Source organism: Nuphar pumila, chromosome 4 (genome assembly GCF_984573655.1).
Source record: "Nuphar pumila chromosome 4, dmNupPumi1.hap1.1, whole genome shotgun sequence".
Classification (NCBI taxonomy): domain Eukaryota; kingdom Viridiplantae; phylum Streptophyta; class Magnoliopsida; order Nymphaeales; family Nymphaeaceae; genus Nuphar; species Nuphar pumila.
In genome coordinates, this window is record NC_143252.1 from 124,606,348 (window position 1) to 124,620,575 (window position 14,228).

At 39.2% G+C, this 14,228-nt stretch overlaps 1 protein-coding gene across 1 annotated transcript; it reads right to left on the reverse strand.

The window, feature by feature from the left end:
- Window positions 1-12,995: 12,995 nt before the first annotated feature.
- On the reverse strand, window positions 12,996-13,917 carry LOC149840918 (uncharacterized). The gene has a single exon (XM_090005162.1). The coding sequence runs from the start codon at window positions 13,915-13,917 to the stop codon at window positions 13,342-13,344; it is 576 nt and encodes a 191-aa protein (XP_089861288.1). The 3' UTR covers window positions 12,996-13,341.
- Between the last annotated feature and the right edge of the window lie 311 nt (window positions 13,918-14,228).

A 14,228-nucleotide genomic window follows, 5' to 3' on the forward strand; every position in this document is an offset into this window, starting at 1 on the left:
GTGTATGTGCGGGTGTAGAGAGAGAGAGAGAGAGAGAGAACTAACGAGTTTATATGCAACAAAAGTAGCTTCTTTCTGTGTATGTGCGGGTGTAGAGAGAGAGAGAGAGAGAGCACTAACGCGTTTATATTCGTTGTTTCTTCCTTTTCCTTGCTCGGGGCATTTGCATCTGGTTCTGCCTTGCGATGGGAGTCACAGCTTTCTCAGTCTTTTCATATTCTGTTGGGAGTGGTTTTTAACAGTGCTTTCACACAATGATGAGCGATTATGTGCCAACTTGCACTCCCCACGAGCCAACCAGCTTTACTTGCGTACAAAGACTTGTGACACGACGACCCCCTGTAATGCCTTTACAAGTCTATAGGCTGCTATAAACTATTAAATTCCTTGAAGTGGGTTTATTATATATGCAAAAGAGAGAGAGAGATGATGATGATTCATGGTAATTGAGCAGCGGGGTTGCTTTAACCCTAATCCAAATTCCTAAAGGAAAAGAGTAAGACAAGGGTCTTTCAATGGGAAGGAAGGTGAGTAGTTCCACCGTCTTTACCAACCAACTTATTTTTTTTATAGATTAGTTATAACAATGTCAAAGGCAGAGTCCCTATCAAATATATATATATATATATATATATGAAATGTTGAAGACTGAGTTAGCTTCTTGGCTAGTCCGAGCAAAGTCTGACATAATAGGGTTAGGAGGATCTATAGAAGCATCTGACACGTCAAGTATTTCCATTTCTCTTGTACTGTTTTCATTGATTGTTCTGGTGGGGATCTGCCTAACTCAGCTCGCCAATCTTAAAAAATAAAAATAAAAAGTGTGCAAGTCTGTGGGCACATGTGAACTTAATCTGCAAACCATTCCAGCCCAGCTCAAAACCATGAAATCTTTGACCACGTAACCTGACCTATCATTCGTCCATGAAAAAGCAGGTCCAGACGTCCAGTCAAGGGGCATAGAAGGCCTCTTTAGAGCACATGAAAACCAGATTGTTCATCGGCTTGTCTAGTCAAAAATCCAGACTTGGACTTGGATCTGCCTTGAGCCTCCTATCTTGTAGCTTTTCATATGTCAGGTTGAGGCAGGTTGTTGACAATCAAATGAAAAAACCACACGTTGGTGAAACCTATCAAAATTTTGACAAGCTTAGCACCCAGTATGGCTTGCAGTGCCAATGAATTATGGATGCATGGGCTACAATTAGGGGTGTCAACCGGTTAGGCTCGGTTCGGACTCAGATGAAACCAGACCCAGGCCTGATTTGAGATGATGATACTGGGTCTGGATTTGAGTCCAATCAGACCCATCATAAAAGAAGCCATACCCAGATCCTATAAAGATTACATAAACCAGATTTGATCCATACCTGGTAAAAACATATTTTTTATCTTTTTTACATTGAAAATTTGTGGATCTTATTCAGAACTGGGGTCGGGCCGAGTCTTGTATGAAATTTCACAAACCACACTTGGCTTCATAATCGGACCTTGTCTCATTTATTACAAAATCCTGACCCTATAGGGTTTTGTACGGGTCTAGGTGAAACCCGACCCTTTGACACCCCTAACCACAATAACGATATAGGTACCTGTTTTACTGTTTCATTTGAGAAAGATGAATGAACTCAACTACCCCCGTATAACTTCACGGGTTCATGTAGGTCAACCTAGTTAGTTGTATCTGAATAAGACCATCTTAACTGATTGGGATCGTTATACCCAAACCATTTTATATTCAACAGGTATGTCTAAAGCCAATCTGATTGAGACTCAATCTAATTGGATCCAAGTTTACTTGCTTATGATCACATTGATCCAATGAGACACCTCTCCAGCCAATTACGGATGTACAATGAACCGAGCCGGCTCGGGCTCATCTATTCCTTAAATGAGCCGAGCCTGAATAGTAGGCTAAAACTCGGATGAGCTAAGTCCTGAACGATCTGCCGAGCTCGATAAGGCTCAGCATGCCCGAGCTGGACCAGGTATTAGGACCGGACATGATCCGCTTTGCCCCCACTTCACTTACTATTTTTATTTTCGAAAGTGAAAATAGGGTTTCACTTTCGTTCCCTCCTTTCCCTTTTTCGATCTTCCCTTCCCCTCTCCTCCTACAGCCGCTTCCGTCTGAGCTTCGCCGATTGCAAGCTAAGAATTCAAGAGCTTTATCTGTAGTTAGCCGAAGAGCCAGGGTGACTATATCTGCTTCAAGGTGTCAGGTTTTGTAATTCGTGCTACATCCTAATTGTGTTTAGTAGACAATGTTTTAACTCTTAAGGGTCACCTAAGAACGTCTAAGATATTCCTAAGTTACTCACGAGGTGCACACCTCAACATTACCCTAAATCATGCTTCATAGTAGAGTTTCTCATCATGTTTTGTGTGGTCATCTTATACACAACTTTATCTTAATATTCACATCTTGAAGTCAATGCATTATACAATCATCAGTGTATGTGCACTAACCATTTTTTAAACACATGTCTGAACTGTTAAGCACGATAATCCACCATAGATTAATTCACGATACTTACAATGCCTCTCCCAAAGCATAAGCGTGACATTCTCCAAGGTAATACCTACCCTGAGACTCTAAAACTTTACCATCAATTCTCATATAATACGTAAATCTCTTACATGCAATCATGCCATGTCATATTTATATCATAAATCAAGAAATATGCATGATCAAGTTTAAACATCACACTTGAATTTTATAGATTTTTAAGCATGCAAAACAATATTTATTCACAATAAACAAAACTAGTATACTTAAAGCACTTGGAATCATATTGAAAGATGCCTAAAATAGCTAACACGTATTTTAATCAACTAAGGAAGAATTTATAAATATTCACTTACCTGGAATGCTTAAATTCAAATTCTCAATCTCACGCAACCTTTCATCTTAAATCAATGAATACCTTCTTATCATTATTTACAGTCTCATCTTAAAAAAATACCAAAATACCTTTGGATTCCAATACCAAACTTTGACTACATTCTTTCAGAGTTTATCTTTACATACCCTACTAATGAATTCTACTCAAGCAGTAGAATCTAAGGACTCAAGAATCACCTGAATCTTACTTCAGAGTACCAAGTTATGCCTTATTTACCAACTAGGTATACAAAGGGTAAAATAGTTTTTTTACTTTTTGACCAATTATAGCGACATCTATGTCCTCTTTACGCTATGTTACTTTCAGATCCACATTCCTACTAAATTTCAAAAAGAATCACTTAGGTTCTCAACTCAATTCTGATTTGGATTTTGGATCCGATATTTCTTATTCAAATCCGCTCACAATGGTTTGTCTCGATCCTGATTGAGTTGGTCTAATCGAGCCGATCCACGAGAATGATCCGACTTATTCTATTCTAACTGAGTCAACCTCAAACAAAACTTAACTCAATCCGGTAAGGTCAAGTCGGTTCATTGTTTTTCATCGACCCGACTTGGTCGAGTCGGTCTGTCCGCTAGACCTCAAACTCGACTCGGTTTATCTCGATCGAATCGTTCTTTTAAACTTAACTAAGCTTGACTCAGTTTGTTCGAAAAAGTACAGATCTGACTCAGTTTGTAAAACATCTACCTGACTCGGTCTGGTCTAGATCAAGTTGATATTGTTGTTTTTATCCCAGACCTGGCTCGACCTGTCCAGAATGAGCCGATCTATCAATTATAGCATAGACCGGGCTGAGTCTGTCTAGACCGAGCCGGTCTGTCATAACTATAGGCCTCAGATTGAGTCGATAGGTCAAAAATATACAAACCCTGACTCGGTCTGTCCAGATCGAGTCAGTCTGTTAATCATTTAGGCTTGACTTAGTCGTTCTTGACTGAGTCTATCTGCCAAACGATGCAGACCCGACTCAGTCCATCCAGACCGAGTTGGTTTGTGTGATCATATTGGCTTGACTTGGTCTGGGCATGTCCAGACCGAGCCCACCCGGTCTATTTTGACCCGACTCAGTTTGGGTTATCCAAACCGATGGCCGACTCGGTCTACAAAAAATGCAGACTCTGCGGACCGAGTCTGCCAACACCAAGTGTAGCAGTTCTGGCAACCCCTGTTGCTGGACTGCTACGTGGCTCTTCTAGTGGGGGGTGACCCTTTCCCGTTTTTCGGTGACAATAGCAGAAGAAATGCTCTCTGCTACCCCACATTCCAAACAATAACGGAAAGACAGGGTTCTCCTTGTCCCTGTTTCACTAAAACTCACCGACAACAGTGAAGTTGCTGACGATGGGAAGGTGTTACACATTCATCATAATCACAATTTTGATCTGCATTTTTCTTAATCAAATTGAATCCTCTGAATAGTTTTGTTGCTTGTGCATGTATGTTTTGCTTGAATCTTTTTCAGAAATTATAATTTCTCTCACAGATCCCAATTGAATGGGTTTATTGACCATAAAAATGATTTTTAGAGCTTATACATGAGCCAAGCTTGAGCCCTAGTAGCTCGGCCCGTTTTGCTCACGACGAGCTAAACAAGCCTAGCTCAACTTAGCTTGACACGAGCCGCGCATAAACACCATAGTCCAGGCTCACACCAAGCTCGAGTCGAGCCTGAACACCATCTCAAGTGAGCGACTACGGTTAATAACTTATGTTGATCATGAACACAATAATATGACTCAAACACGAACCTATTCAATTAGTTTTGTTTGGATCTAGAATATTTGTTGGTCACCTAACTTATTAGCTATCATGAAAGTTGCTTACCATTTTGATTATTATATTTAGATAACTGCTTTCATGCATGGCTTATGCCTCAAAACCATACTTGGTCCTTGAATCATTAAGTTCACCCTTCGTTACTCGAATAAGGTGACTAAAATGCCCATATTGCTGGTTTGTTTAAAGAGCATATATAAGATGAGATAAAAGTAAGTTGTTTTGTAAAGGGGAAAAATATAGTTTATATATCAAATATATATTGAAAATGTACTCAAATAAAGGAGTCTGTTGAAGGTAATAACCTAAAGGTTGGGATGCTTTTTGTGAATAACTGATAACTTAGACTGTTATTTTATAAATTATCAAACTTTTAATAGATGTAGAATCAGAGGTTGTTGCGGCCACTACCTGCAACCTTAAGATCTATGTTGCAATATGTCTTAATGGTTTGGGAGGTACAAGAAAAATATGGCCAAACGACTAAATCAGGTAAGTCAAAATTGAGATCGGTACGCAAATTGAGAAGGGATTCCAGTATAGATATGAAAGAACTTGGTCTAAGGCTTTTATAGAGACCTAGAGACGTGTGTTGCGGTATGATATATGTGCTAGAAGTCAGAGATGTTAGAGTCGTTGGAGAGGCTGATGAAGTCAAATAGGTAAAACTATACATTCTACCAAATTGACATGGTGAAGTTTTGGTATTTCGGGCTTCAAACGTAGGTGAGGTCTTAGCTAAAGATGTGAACATTTTCAGGGGTTGTGTAGCAGATCTAGGGAGGTCCTAAAGGGATCTACATGTTCAGGTGTGATCATGGTATGTGTAGGAGATTAAAAATGACAAAACAACCCTTAGAACGGGAATGCACTAATCCTTCGCGTGCATTCCTGGTCTAAATGACTTAGGCGACTTTAGGAAATATTAAAGGCTAGTAGTTATAGACACATAAATTTTGATCGAGTCATTTTTTTTGTCATGTGTCTTATACCAAAATCTAGTGCTTTGACCCATTTTAAAGTTGTGTCGGTTTCAACTTCATTTTTGGCCCCTAAAGCGATGTCCTTTTTTTCAAAACAGAAATTAAACTAAAGGATCTCAACTTTTCAATGAGCCAAAAATTAGGTCAATATGACATTAGAGTAGAAAGTTATGTCTAAAGCTAGGTGGTAAAAACCTTTTTTCAAGTAAGACTCACTTTGAGCACATTTTTGCTATCAAAATGATCAAATCTTTTTTTACAAATTAAAGTTGAGAATGTTAGCTTTTTAATGCATAAAAAATCATCTCAAACAGACATCTGAATAGGAAGTTATGATCGAAACAAGTTACTATGTCAAACCTATTTTACTCGATTTCGCTTGTCGTTAGAGTTTTTGTCCTAATTCAAATGCTGATGACAACTAAGTTGGTGTTAGAGTTTTTTTTCTAAGAATTATCGTTAAAGCACTTGTCGTTAGAGCTTTTTTTTTGTCCACAAATTGTTGTTAAAGCTTTTTTTGTGCACAAATTGTCATTAGAGCAAGTTGTTGTTAAAGCAACTTGTTGTCAACGTTTTGTTATCAACCATCATTTTTGTGTGCCTTTGAGATGAGTTTTGTCTTCTCAACCTTCCAAAATTGTATATGAAAAGCCACCCTCTCTCAAAATCCCCTTTGATAAAAACCTCACTCTAAGGTTGTTAACCATTGTCGAATCTCAACCGTTCATTCAAAACAACTCGTCTAGCAACTGTCCACCTAGATGGATCTCAGATACACAAGAAACATAGTCAAATCCGCCTAAAAAACTACAAATAGGGAGGCATCCCCCATTTCAGATCTAGTCTTTGTCTCTCCTAGCACTGTCACTTACCAGAATCCTAGCAGACCCAACCTAGCCTAGCTGACTAACTTAGCTCATTGGCCTAACCGACTAGCTTAGTCTAAACCTCTATTGAGACTTGTCTAGGACCCAAATCCCCAGTCTCACCCTTTTTGGAGCCCGTGCCTAGATGAAGTGTCACTCATGCTCCTCCACGATCGTCAATCACAGAAAGGTCTACCTAAGCCCAAGGTGAGATTTGGTTTTTCATTTTATTCATATTTTTTTATTCCATACATTTTTCCCACTATTGAACTCACCTTTTTTATAGGATTGTGTACGAGGTACGAGCTTTCGCAGCATCATCACTCCAAAAATGAAGATCGAAAATTCTTGGTTAGGTTTATCCTTGCTCAACGGAGGAGGAAAGGCACACTACCTTAAAAAACGACCTACACACTCTCTTAAATTCGAATCCAGTGTTTCAGACTCATTTCAAAACTTTTTTTAATTAAAACCCTTGTTTTTGTTTTAAAAAACAACAGGGATCCACAAAATGATGATTATGGTGGGACTATTTGATTAACTTGAAGATCTGAGTTTTTTTAGAAAATCAGCATTACGAGGTTGGTATTTTGGGTTTTTGTGATTTTCAGATTTTAGATCGACCTCCGATCCAAATCCTGTTTTTCTGTTCTGTCAGACCTTGTCACAATGACAGTCATATCTCTCTGGTTATAAGTCAATTTCTCACGTCTTAGGCTCGTTGGAAAGTAGACGAGTGTGACTATGTTTCACATGTTCAACTTGTCTTCAGATTTTGTGTCTATAGTCTTTGAAAATAGACTCGAACAATGAAGAATAATCATTTTAGTGATTGTTTATCATGGGAAATGCATGCTCTTTGATCTGTATCTCAGCATCTTAGTGTTGAAAATTCATGTTTTTTTGCTCGTTAAAAAACTAAGATTAAGATCTAAGTTTTTCTAGTTTTGAGCCAGAGCTGAAAGTCCCTCTGAGGTTGTTGTTTCTTCGATCCAAAAATTAGGTTATAGTGTTTTTCCTGTTTTGTGAAACAGTTAACAAGTCTATATTTTTGGAGGCTTATCTCTCCAACCGCTCATCAGATCATTGTGATTCTGGTGGCGTTGAAAAGATAAAATACTCCATTGTCTTTTTTATTTTACTATTTTTCCAAATTTTTGGCACTTGTAATAAAAAAATAGGTAGTATCAATTCGAACAGGGGCATCAATTCATGTTCAATACTTGTTTTAGGAGCATTCAAGGGGCCATATCTCGACAACCATTTGTTGATTTCTGGTGTTCCATATGTTGTTGAAAAGATCCTTTAGTTTGCCTTCTTTTCTTTGTTGGGAGTTTTCCGAAATTTTGTCATCTTTAGTGTAAAAAATCAGTAGCAACGTCTGCTGCTATTTTTGGATCTAGAAGATTTTTCAAGAAAAAACCCCTTGGTTGGATCAGAGACATTTTTCTTGGGTTTTGATGCCCCGGTTCCTAAAACCTGTGTTTGCATCCTGATCTTGTGTGTTGTTTGTGGCGTTTGGACTCAAATTTATCTTTCAGATAAGATCTATGTCCAGATCCAAGATCTGATTCACTTTCTTTTCTCACACGAAAAACTCATTTTGAATACAAAACCATGGTGCTTTCTTGTGTGATTTTCTTTCCTTTTCTATTTTTAGGAAGAAACTCTAGGTAGAATAACTTACAAATCCTTGTTAGGGAATCACATGCCACTTGTTTTTTTTTTAGAAAAAATTCAACCCCTGACAAGTTAAGAAATTCATTTTGATTGAGACATTGCTTGTTTCATGATTGTCCTTCCATATTTGTCCTCTCTCTTAGAATTTTGACTGTAGAGCTACTATTTCTTGTTTGGTTTTTCAAAACCCTATCTCGTCTCATATTTTGAATCTTTGGATCACCCGCTAGTACCATAAGCCATCAACTTGGCTATATTGATTATGGACCAAGGAGACCATGAACATGCTCACAATACTAAAAAACCTTAGTTCAGGTATATCACAAAAGGTTCGGTACAGAGAAAGCCCGTCACATTAAATCATATTTGGAGTTACCTCACATGTTCGTGGAGCTTTTGAGGAGATTCAAGAAACATGTTTTCTAAATCTTGATTTGTGTGTTGTTTGATTGATTTGAACTCTTGTTTATTCGTATATTCTAAGTCTTGATTCTACAAAATTATTCTACGAATTCGAACATGAACTCGAACACTAAAATAGGTTAGGGTTCTCGTAACCCTAACCAACCTGAGTTTATGGCCACGATTCCATCAAAAAATACTTGAAAACTGCATCGAGACTCTCAAGAATTACGTTCCTAGAGCTTAGTCAGGTTGGAGCAATGCCATCAATAAGGACTTGCATAAAAAAAATAACGTATTTTCTAGTTAAATTTTTGGGGTTTTTCTAGCAATGCCATCAATAAGGCAAGTTCTGTTTTTCTGACAGGTTTTGGTAAAAAATTCAGTACGCCCAAACGGAGTCACAGAAAAATCCCAAAATTTTAGGGATTAATCTAGACACCTAACACTAAGGGTTTTTGGAGGCAGACTATGTTTTGGTTCAGGGAGACTCAGATTAAAAAATCAGTTTCTCAGAATTGAGAAACCAGTAAATTACAATTTTTTGTGGGTTGAATATAGATATCCTAAGGTAGTCTGAGTCGAATTTTCAGACCTAGAGGTTCTACGGTTTGGGCTGAGCGGCGATGAGAAATTTGACAAAAAACTAGTTTTGTTAGAAAACTGGTTTTGGGCAAAATCAGTTTAGGTAAAGTTCCAGCTTGAAATAGTCTAAGAGAATGGTTTTAACGACTTACAGAGGTTGGGCTAAGTGGGTGAGGGTCTGCTAAAGTGATGGCTCAGCTGGGTAAGGCCAGGGTCAAACAGGTTGGGCTTGAGAGGGTCGAGACCGTCAAGGGTTTGTAGTTGACCGCACCGAACCAAGTAGAGACCAGGCAGCAACTTGGTCCAATGAGTGAAGCAAACCCACTAAGAAACTAAATACCCTGATGTGAGAAGGGACTGACTCTTAGAGAGAGAGACTAGTCAAGGGGTAGGGACTCACTAGAGAGAGAAATAGTGATTCTTGTGAAAGAGAGAAGGGAGAAGAGGGGGGCAAGATCTAGAGAGAGATTGAGAGGCAATGGGATTCAATTCCCTTCATTCATAACCCAATATAAAATGAGACCCTGTATATAAGGCTAAGGTGAGCTTCTTAAAAGCTGCATAACTTACAATAGCAATTTAATACAAAGAACCTAATTCTAGATAGGCCTAGACTAACCTTAGATAGACCTTCTTGGATTCAATATAGAGTCCACTTCTCCAAAATTAGGGCTAGCCCTTGACTTCCTCTTGACCACATTTAGAGAGGGCCTTCAAGAGGGCTACATGAGTTTCATAGAGGCTTAAAGGTTGGCTGGGGCGAGGTGGGTCCCACTTTAACTTCCTTCGCTGTTTTTGGAGGGGAGTCCTTCAGGTGGGTCCCACTTGAGTCAAAGTCTCCATTAAGATGAAGCGTGCATTTTTTTTAGGGTAGTTTTGTAATATTACCCTAAAGTCCTTGTTGTATCTTGCAAACACTAGTAGACCCATCTAAAACTGGTAGACTCCTGTTTAATGAGGTATCCTCATCTATATTAGATATTCAATAAAGAAGCAGGCTCAATGCGGTCGTGTGTGGCTATTTTTTTTTTGTTTTTTCGTGCTTGTTTCTTCGATCCATCGGTAGGTTGAAGCGTCGTTCCCTAACACCCTCCAGGTTTCGGGACGGACCAACTACCTCACACTGTCTAATTAATATCAATAACCAGATACAACTTGAGAAAAATCACAGTTTAGATTATAAATGGAAGAAACGGAAAACTATTCAACCACAAACATTTGGTATTTGGAGTATTAAAAATTTCTCCTGCCTTTTGAACTGTTCACTTAATCAATAAGAACCAGTTTGCACCAAAAGCTTTCAAAAGCACTCGTCTCTCCAATGTCATTGAGTGCTGGGATGGTTAAATCAGTTTCTATTCCTTAGCAGCAGCAATAAATGCAAGACCAGTCCCTGTATTTCCATTAGTTGGCTTCACCAGGATGCTCTGTGACAGTGAAGTGTCATTTCGGAGACAATCATTTTTATCCAATATGTCAGTCATGCTGTAATTATGGGCATACAGCCATTTTCATGAAGTTTCCAATATGACTAGGACACAAGGGAACACGATAGTCAGGCAAAAATGGAGTATCCATGTGACAATAGTAATCAGTTTGGCAGGATTCCTTAATGGAACTCATGCTCAATTTTTTGTCTTTTCATGGGAATGAAGAAATTGGAATGTATTTTTAAAATAACCAGTTGTTGAAAACAGATAATTGAAGTAGGAGCAAGAATACCCCAAAATTTGGAAGCACATTGTAAAAATGAAAATGAATTTCACTAAAATAATTGAACGATGATAATGTTCTATATAGACATTACAAACCCAACATCATGGCAGAGAAAAGACATTAATATCACAAGTTAAATATGCAGACATGTAACCACATGCAACAAAAAATCATTGACCTATCAAAATGAAAAAGAAAAAAAAAAAGAAATAATCAAATGTGGAAAGACAAAACTGAATTATCTTGTAAAGCTAAATCATAAGAACCACAACAACAAAGTGTAAGATGCAACTAAAATTGCTGCAGACATCATCTTTCCTTTTGTTAAATCTTTCTCCCCTTCGTTCAGCATCAGCTAGCTACCATGCTATAATCTATCTTGACAAGATAACAGTGCTGATGAAATATAAAGCATAAGAGACATGTCATTATTCTTCCGTCTGATATTAAGAAAAAATTCAACATAACATTTTATGACAAATTTCCTATCCTTCACATTGCAGCAGGTTCCATTATTTGAAGATTTGTGGCAATATTTGAAACAGATTCCTTGTCTTATATATGCATGCGCCTTCCCTATTTAACTGCTACAACACACTGTATAATGGAAGGCATGATTTTTTTTTCTTCTTTTCCATTTATTGCCACAACTCTCGTATCAAGTTTCATCCTAGGAGCAAGGTAATTATATCCCCTTGTGGATGGAGATAACTCCTAAAACAATTAAACAAGAAATTGTGATGCAAGTAGGCTGTAGATTCAAAACTTGTGTTTTCAGTCCTGTCCTTTAAATGCCATGCATTGTAAAGCTCAACTGTCAATTGATTCAGAAGCAGCTGAACGTTAGTTGCATACAGAGGTTTGTTTCATAGGCCAAAATTTATTGCCAATTTTCCAAGCAGATTGGAGATTTCTGAATTAGCTCAAGCCATGTGGAAACTAGAAATCTTCAGAGAATTCAGGAATATTATCTCGCTGGACTCAACAATTTAGAGCCCTCGCCATTCGACCTATTTTAGTATCAAAGATATGGGTCGATTTGCAAAATCGAAGTCCCATCAATCGGATCCATTAGGGATGTTATGCAAAACGTCTTGGAGTACCCATTGATATCTTTGATACTAAAATAGGTCGAGTGGTGAGGGCTCGAAAATTGTTGAGTCCAGCGAGATAATACTTATTCATTCCTGAATTCTCTGAAGGATTTATAGTTTCCACATGGGCTTGAAGCTAATTCAGAAATCCATTAGGAATGTTATGCAAAACGTACATGGACTTGGACTACCCATACAAACACAAACATCAATGCTCATGATTTTATACAGTTTGGACTCGGAAGACAATTCAATACTTGTAACCAGCTAGAATTGATGTCGCTTAAAGGTTTTAATCCGATCTGGTACACAAGATACTCTCTTTTGATACCCAAAACTCGAAAAAACCACAAAGAATGATGCCCAACTAAAAATATTAATCCCCAGTACTAGGAAGAAAAAAAAGCAAGAGAAGTTATGATTTACTCGTTCTCAATCAAAAGAATGGCCTCCAATGCACATTCGGGTGGGGGGAACGTCTTCAGCTACTCTGATCAGAACTCTATTTCCCCGTCTGGTGCTGCTTCTCTGTAACTAAAAATATTAATCCCCAATACTAGGTAAAAAAGAAGAAGCTCGTTCTCAATCAAAAGAATGGCCTCCAATGCACATTCGGGGTGTGTGTGTTGGGGGGGGGGGTCAGAACCCTCTATTTTCCCGTCAGGTGCTGCTTCTCTGTAACAGCCTTGGCGGCACTGTGAATCTGTGACCATGGCTCTGCTTTGGTCTCTTCGAATCAAAGGGTTTGGCTGAAAACAAGATTCGCCGGATTAAGTCGACATTTTCCCATGCTTCTTTTCTTGAATCAGTTGAATTAAACGGCCAAAGTGCACAGCCTATGCACTAAAATGTTTGGTTCGGGACTCCGTCATTGAGACACGGTATGTGAAGCCAATTTGAGCCCCACATTATGTCCTGCCCCTCGGCGTTCAACGTTAGATAGGTCATCCACATAGAGAGATACAACACACCTTATAATGCAAAAGAAAATAATAAAAACATATATTATTCATCGAATGGCAATATACACACGCACTCGTAGAAAAGAATGAAAGGAATATATGTTTATATATATATTTGTAACGCCTTGCTAGATATAGATCATGCAAAATTGCAAATTCATGCCGCAACCCACCCATGCCACACCAGTACCGCCACAGACCCACCCCTCTCTCAATTCAGTTCCAGCAGCCATAATCTGACTGACCCCAACTTGACATCAATAATCAATTGATACGACATATAGAACCACTCTCTCTCTCTCTCTCTCTTCAAAATCCATCATTTCCAAGCAAGCATACCTACAAAAAGAGTCAATTTTTTCTCACTAGACTTGGAAAGGCCAAGGCCAGTCGCTTATGGAATCCTGAACCTTGGCGCTCCTCCTCATGTCACTCTCCGAGACAGAACTCTGATCAACATAGGCGTGGTAGCGCATCACGAAGGCCAAGCCCAGCACCACCCACTCCATGCAAAATATGAGCACGCAGAGGCCCCCTGCCAGCTTCAGTATCACCTCCGCATCGTCTTCCCTGACGTACGACTTGAGAGCCTGCAGGAAGTCTCCTGTTTGGGTGAAGATGAGAACCGACACCGACCCTTCGAATATGGCCGTCAACACGGTGGACACCATGTGGAAGGTGTACCACCGCGTGTGTGAGGCAGCGGTGGTGGACGACGCGCAACTAAACGCGGCGGCCACGATGGTGCTCACGTGGAGGAGGATGAGGAAGAAGCCGTAGAGCGAAGGGAACAGGCGGAGAGAGAGGGTGAGGAAGACGCAGCTAGCGGCGGTCCCCAGTAGGATGTAGTTGGCTACTAGGAAGAATTTGTGGATCCTCAAAGAGGATTGTGATTGGGTAGTGATGGTGGTGGTGGTGATTGCCACTGATGACAGACCCATATTTTGGGGGTTCAAACTCGCCGGATTCTGGGGGGTTTGTAGGATTCCGATGTCCAAGAAGAAGGGAATTTTGGGCAATGCAACCTAGGAAAACGGAGCTATGAATGATCAAAGAAGTGCTTTTTCCGGCAATGGGAGGAAAATCTGTTTAACAACCTATTGAACAAGAGAGGAGGAAGGGGAATTTAAGGATGCGAGGAGTAACGGTCATATTTGAACTTGTCTCTTAGAGAATATGACCGTTGGAGGAGGCATTAGCTTTTCAAACGGCTAGATTTTTTTTTCTCTTTTGGGGACAGAATTTTCTATTG

Excerpts from the sequence above, each read along its gene's own strand:
- LOC149840918 (XM_090005162.1), bottom strand. The coding sequence starts at position 13,917 with ATGGGTCTGTCATCAGTGGCAATCACCACCACCACCATCACTACCCAA.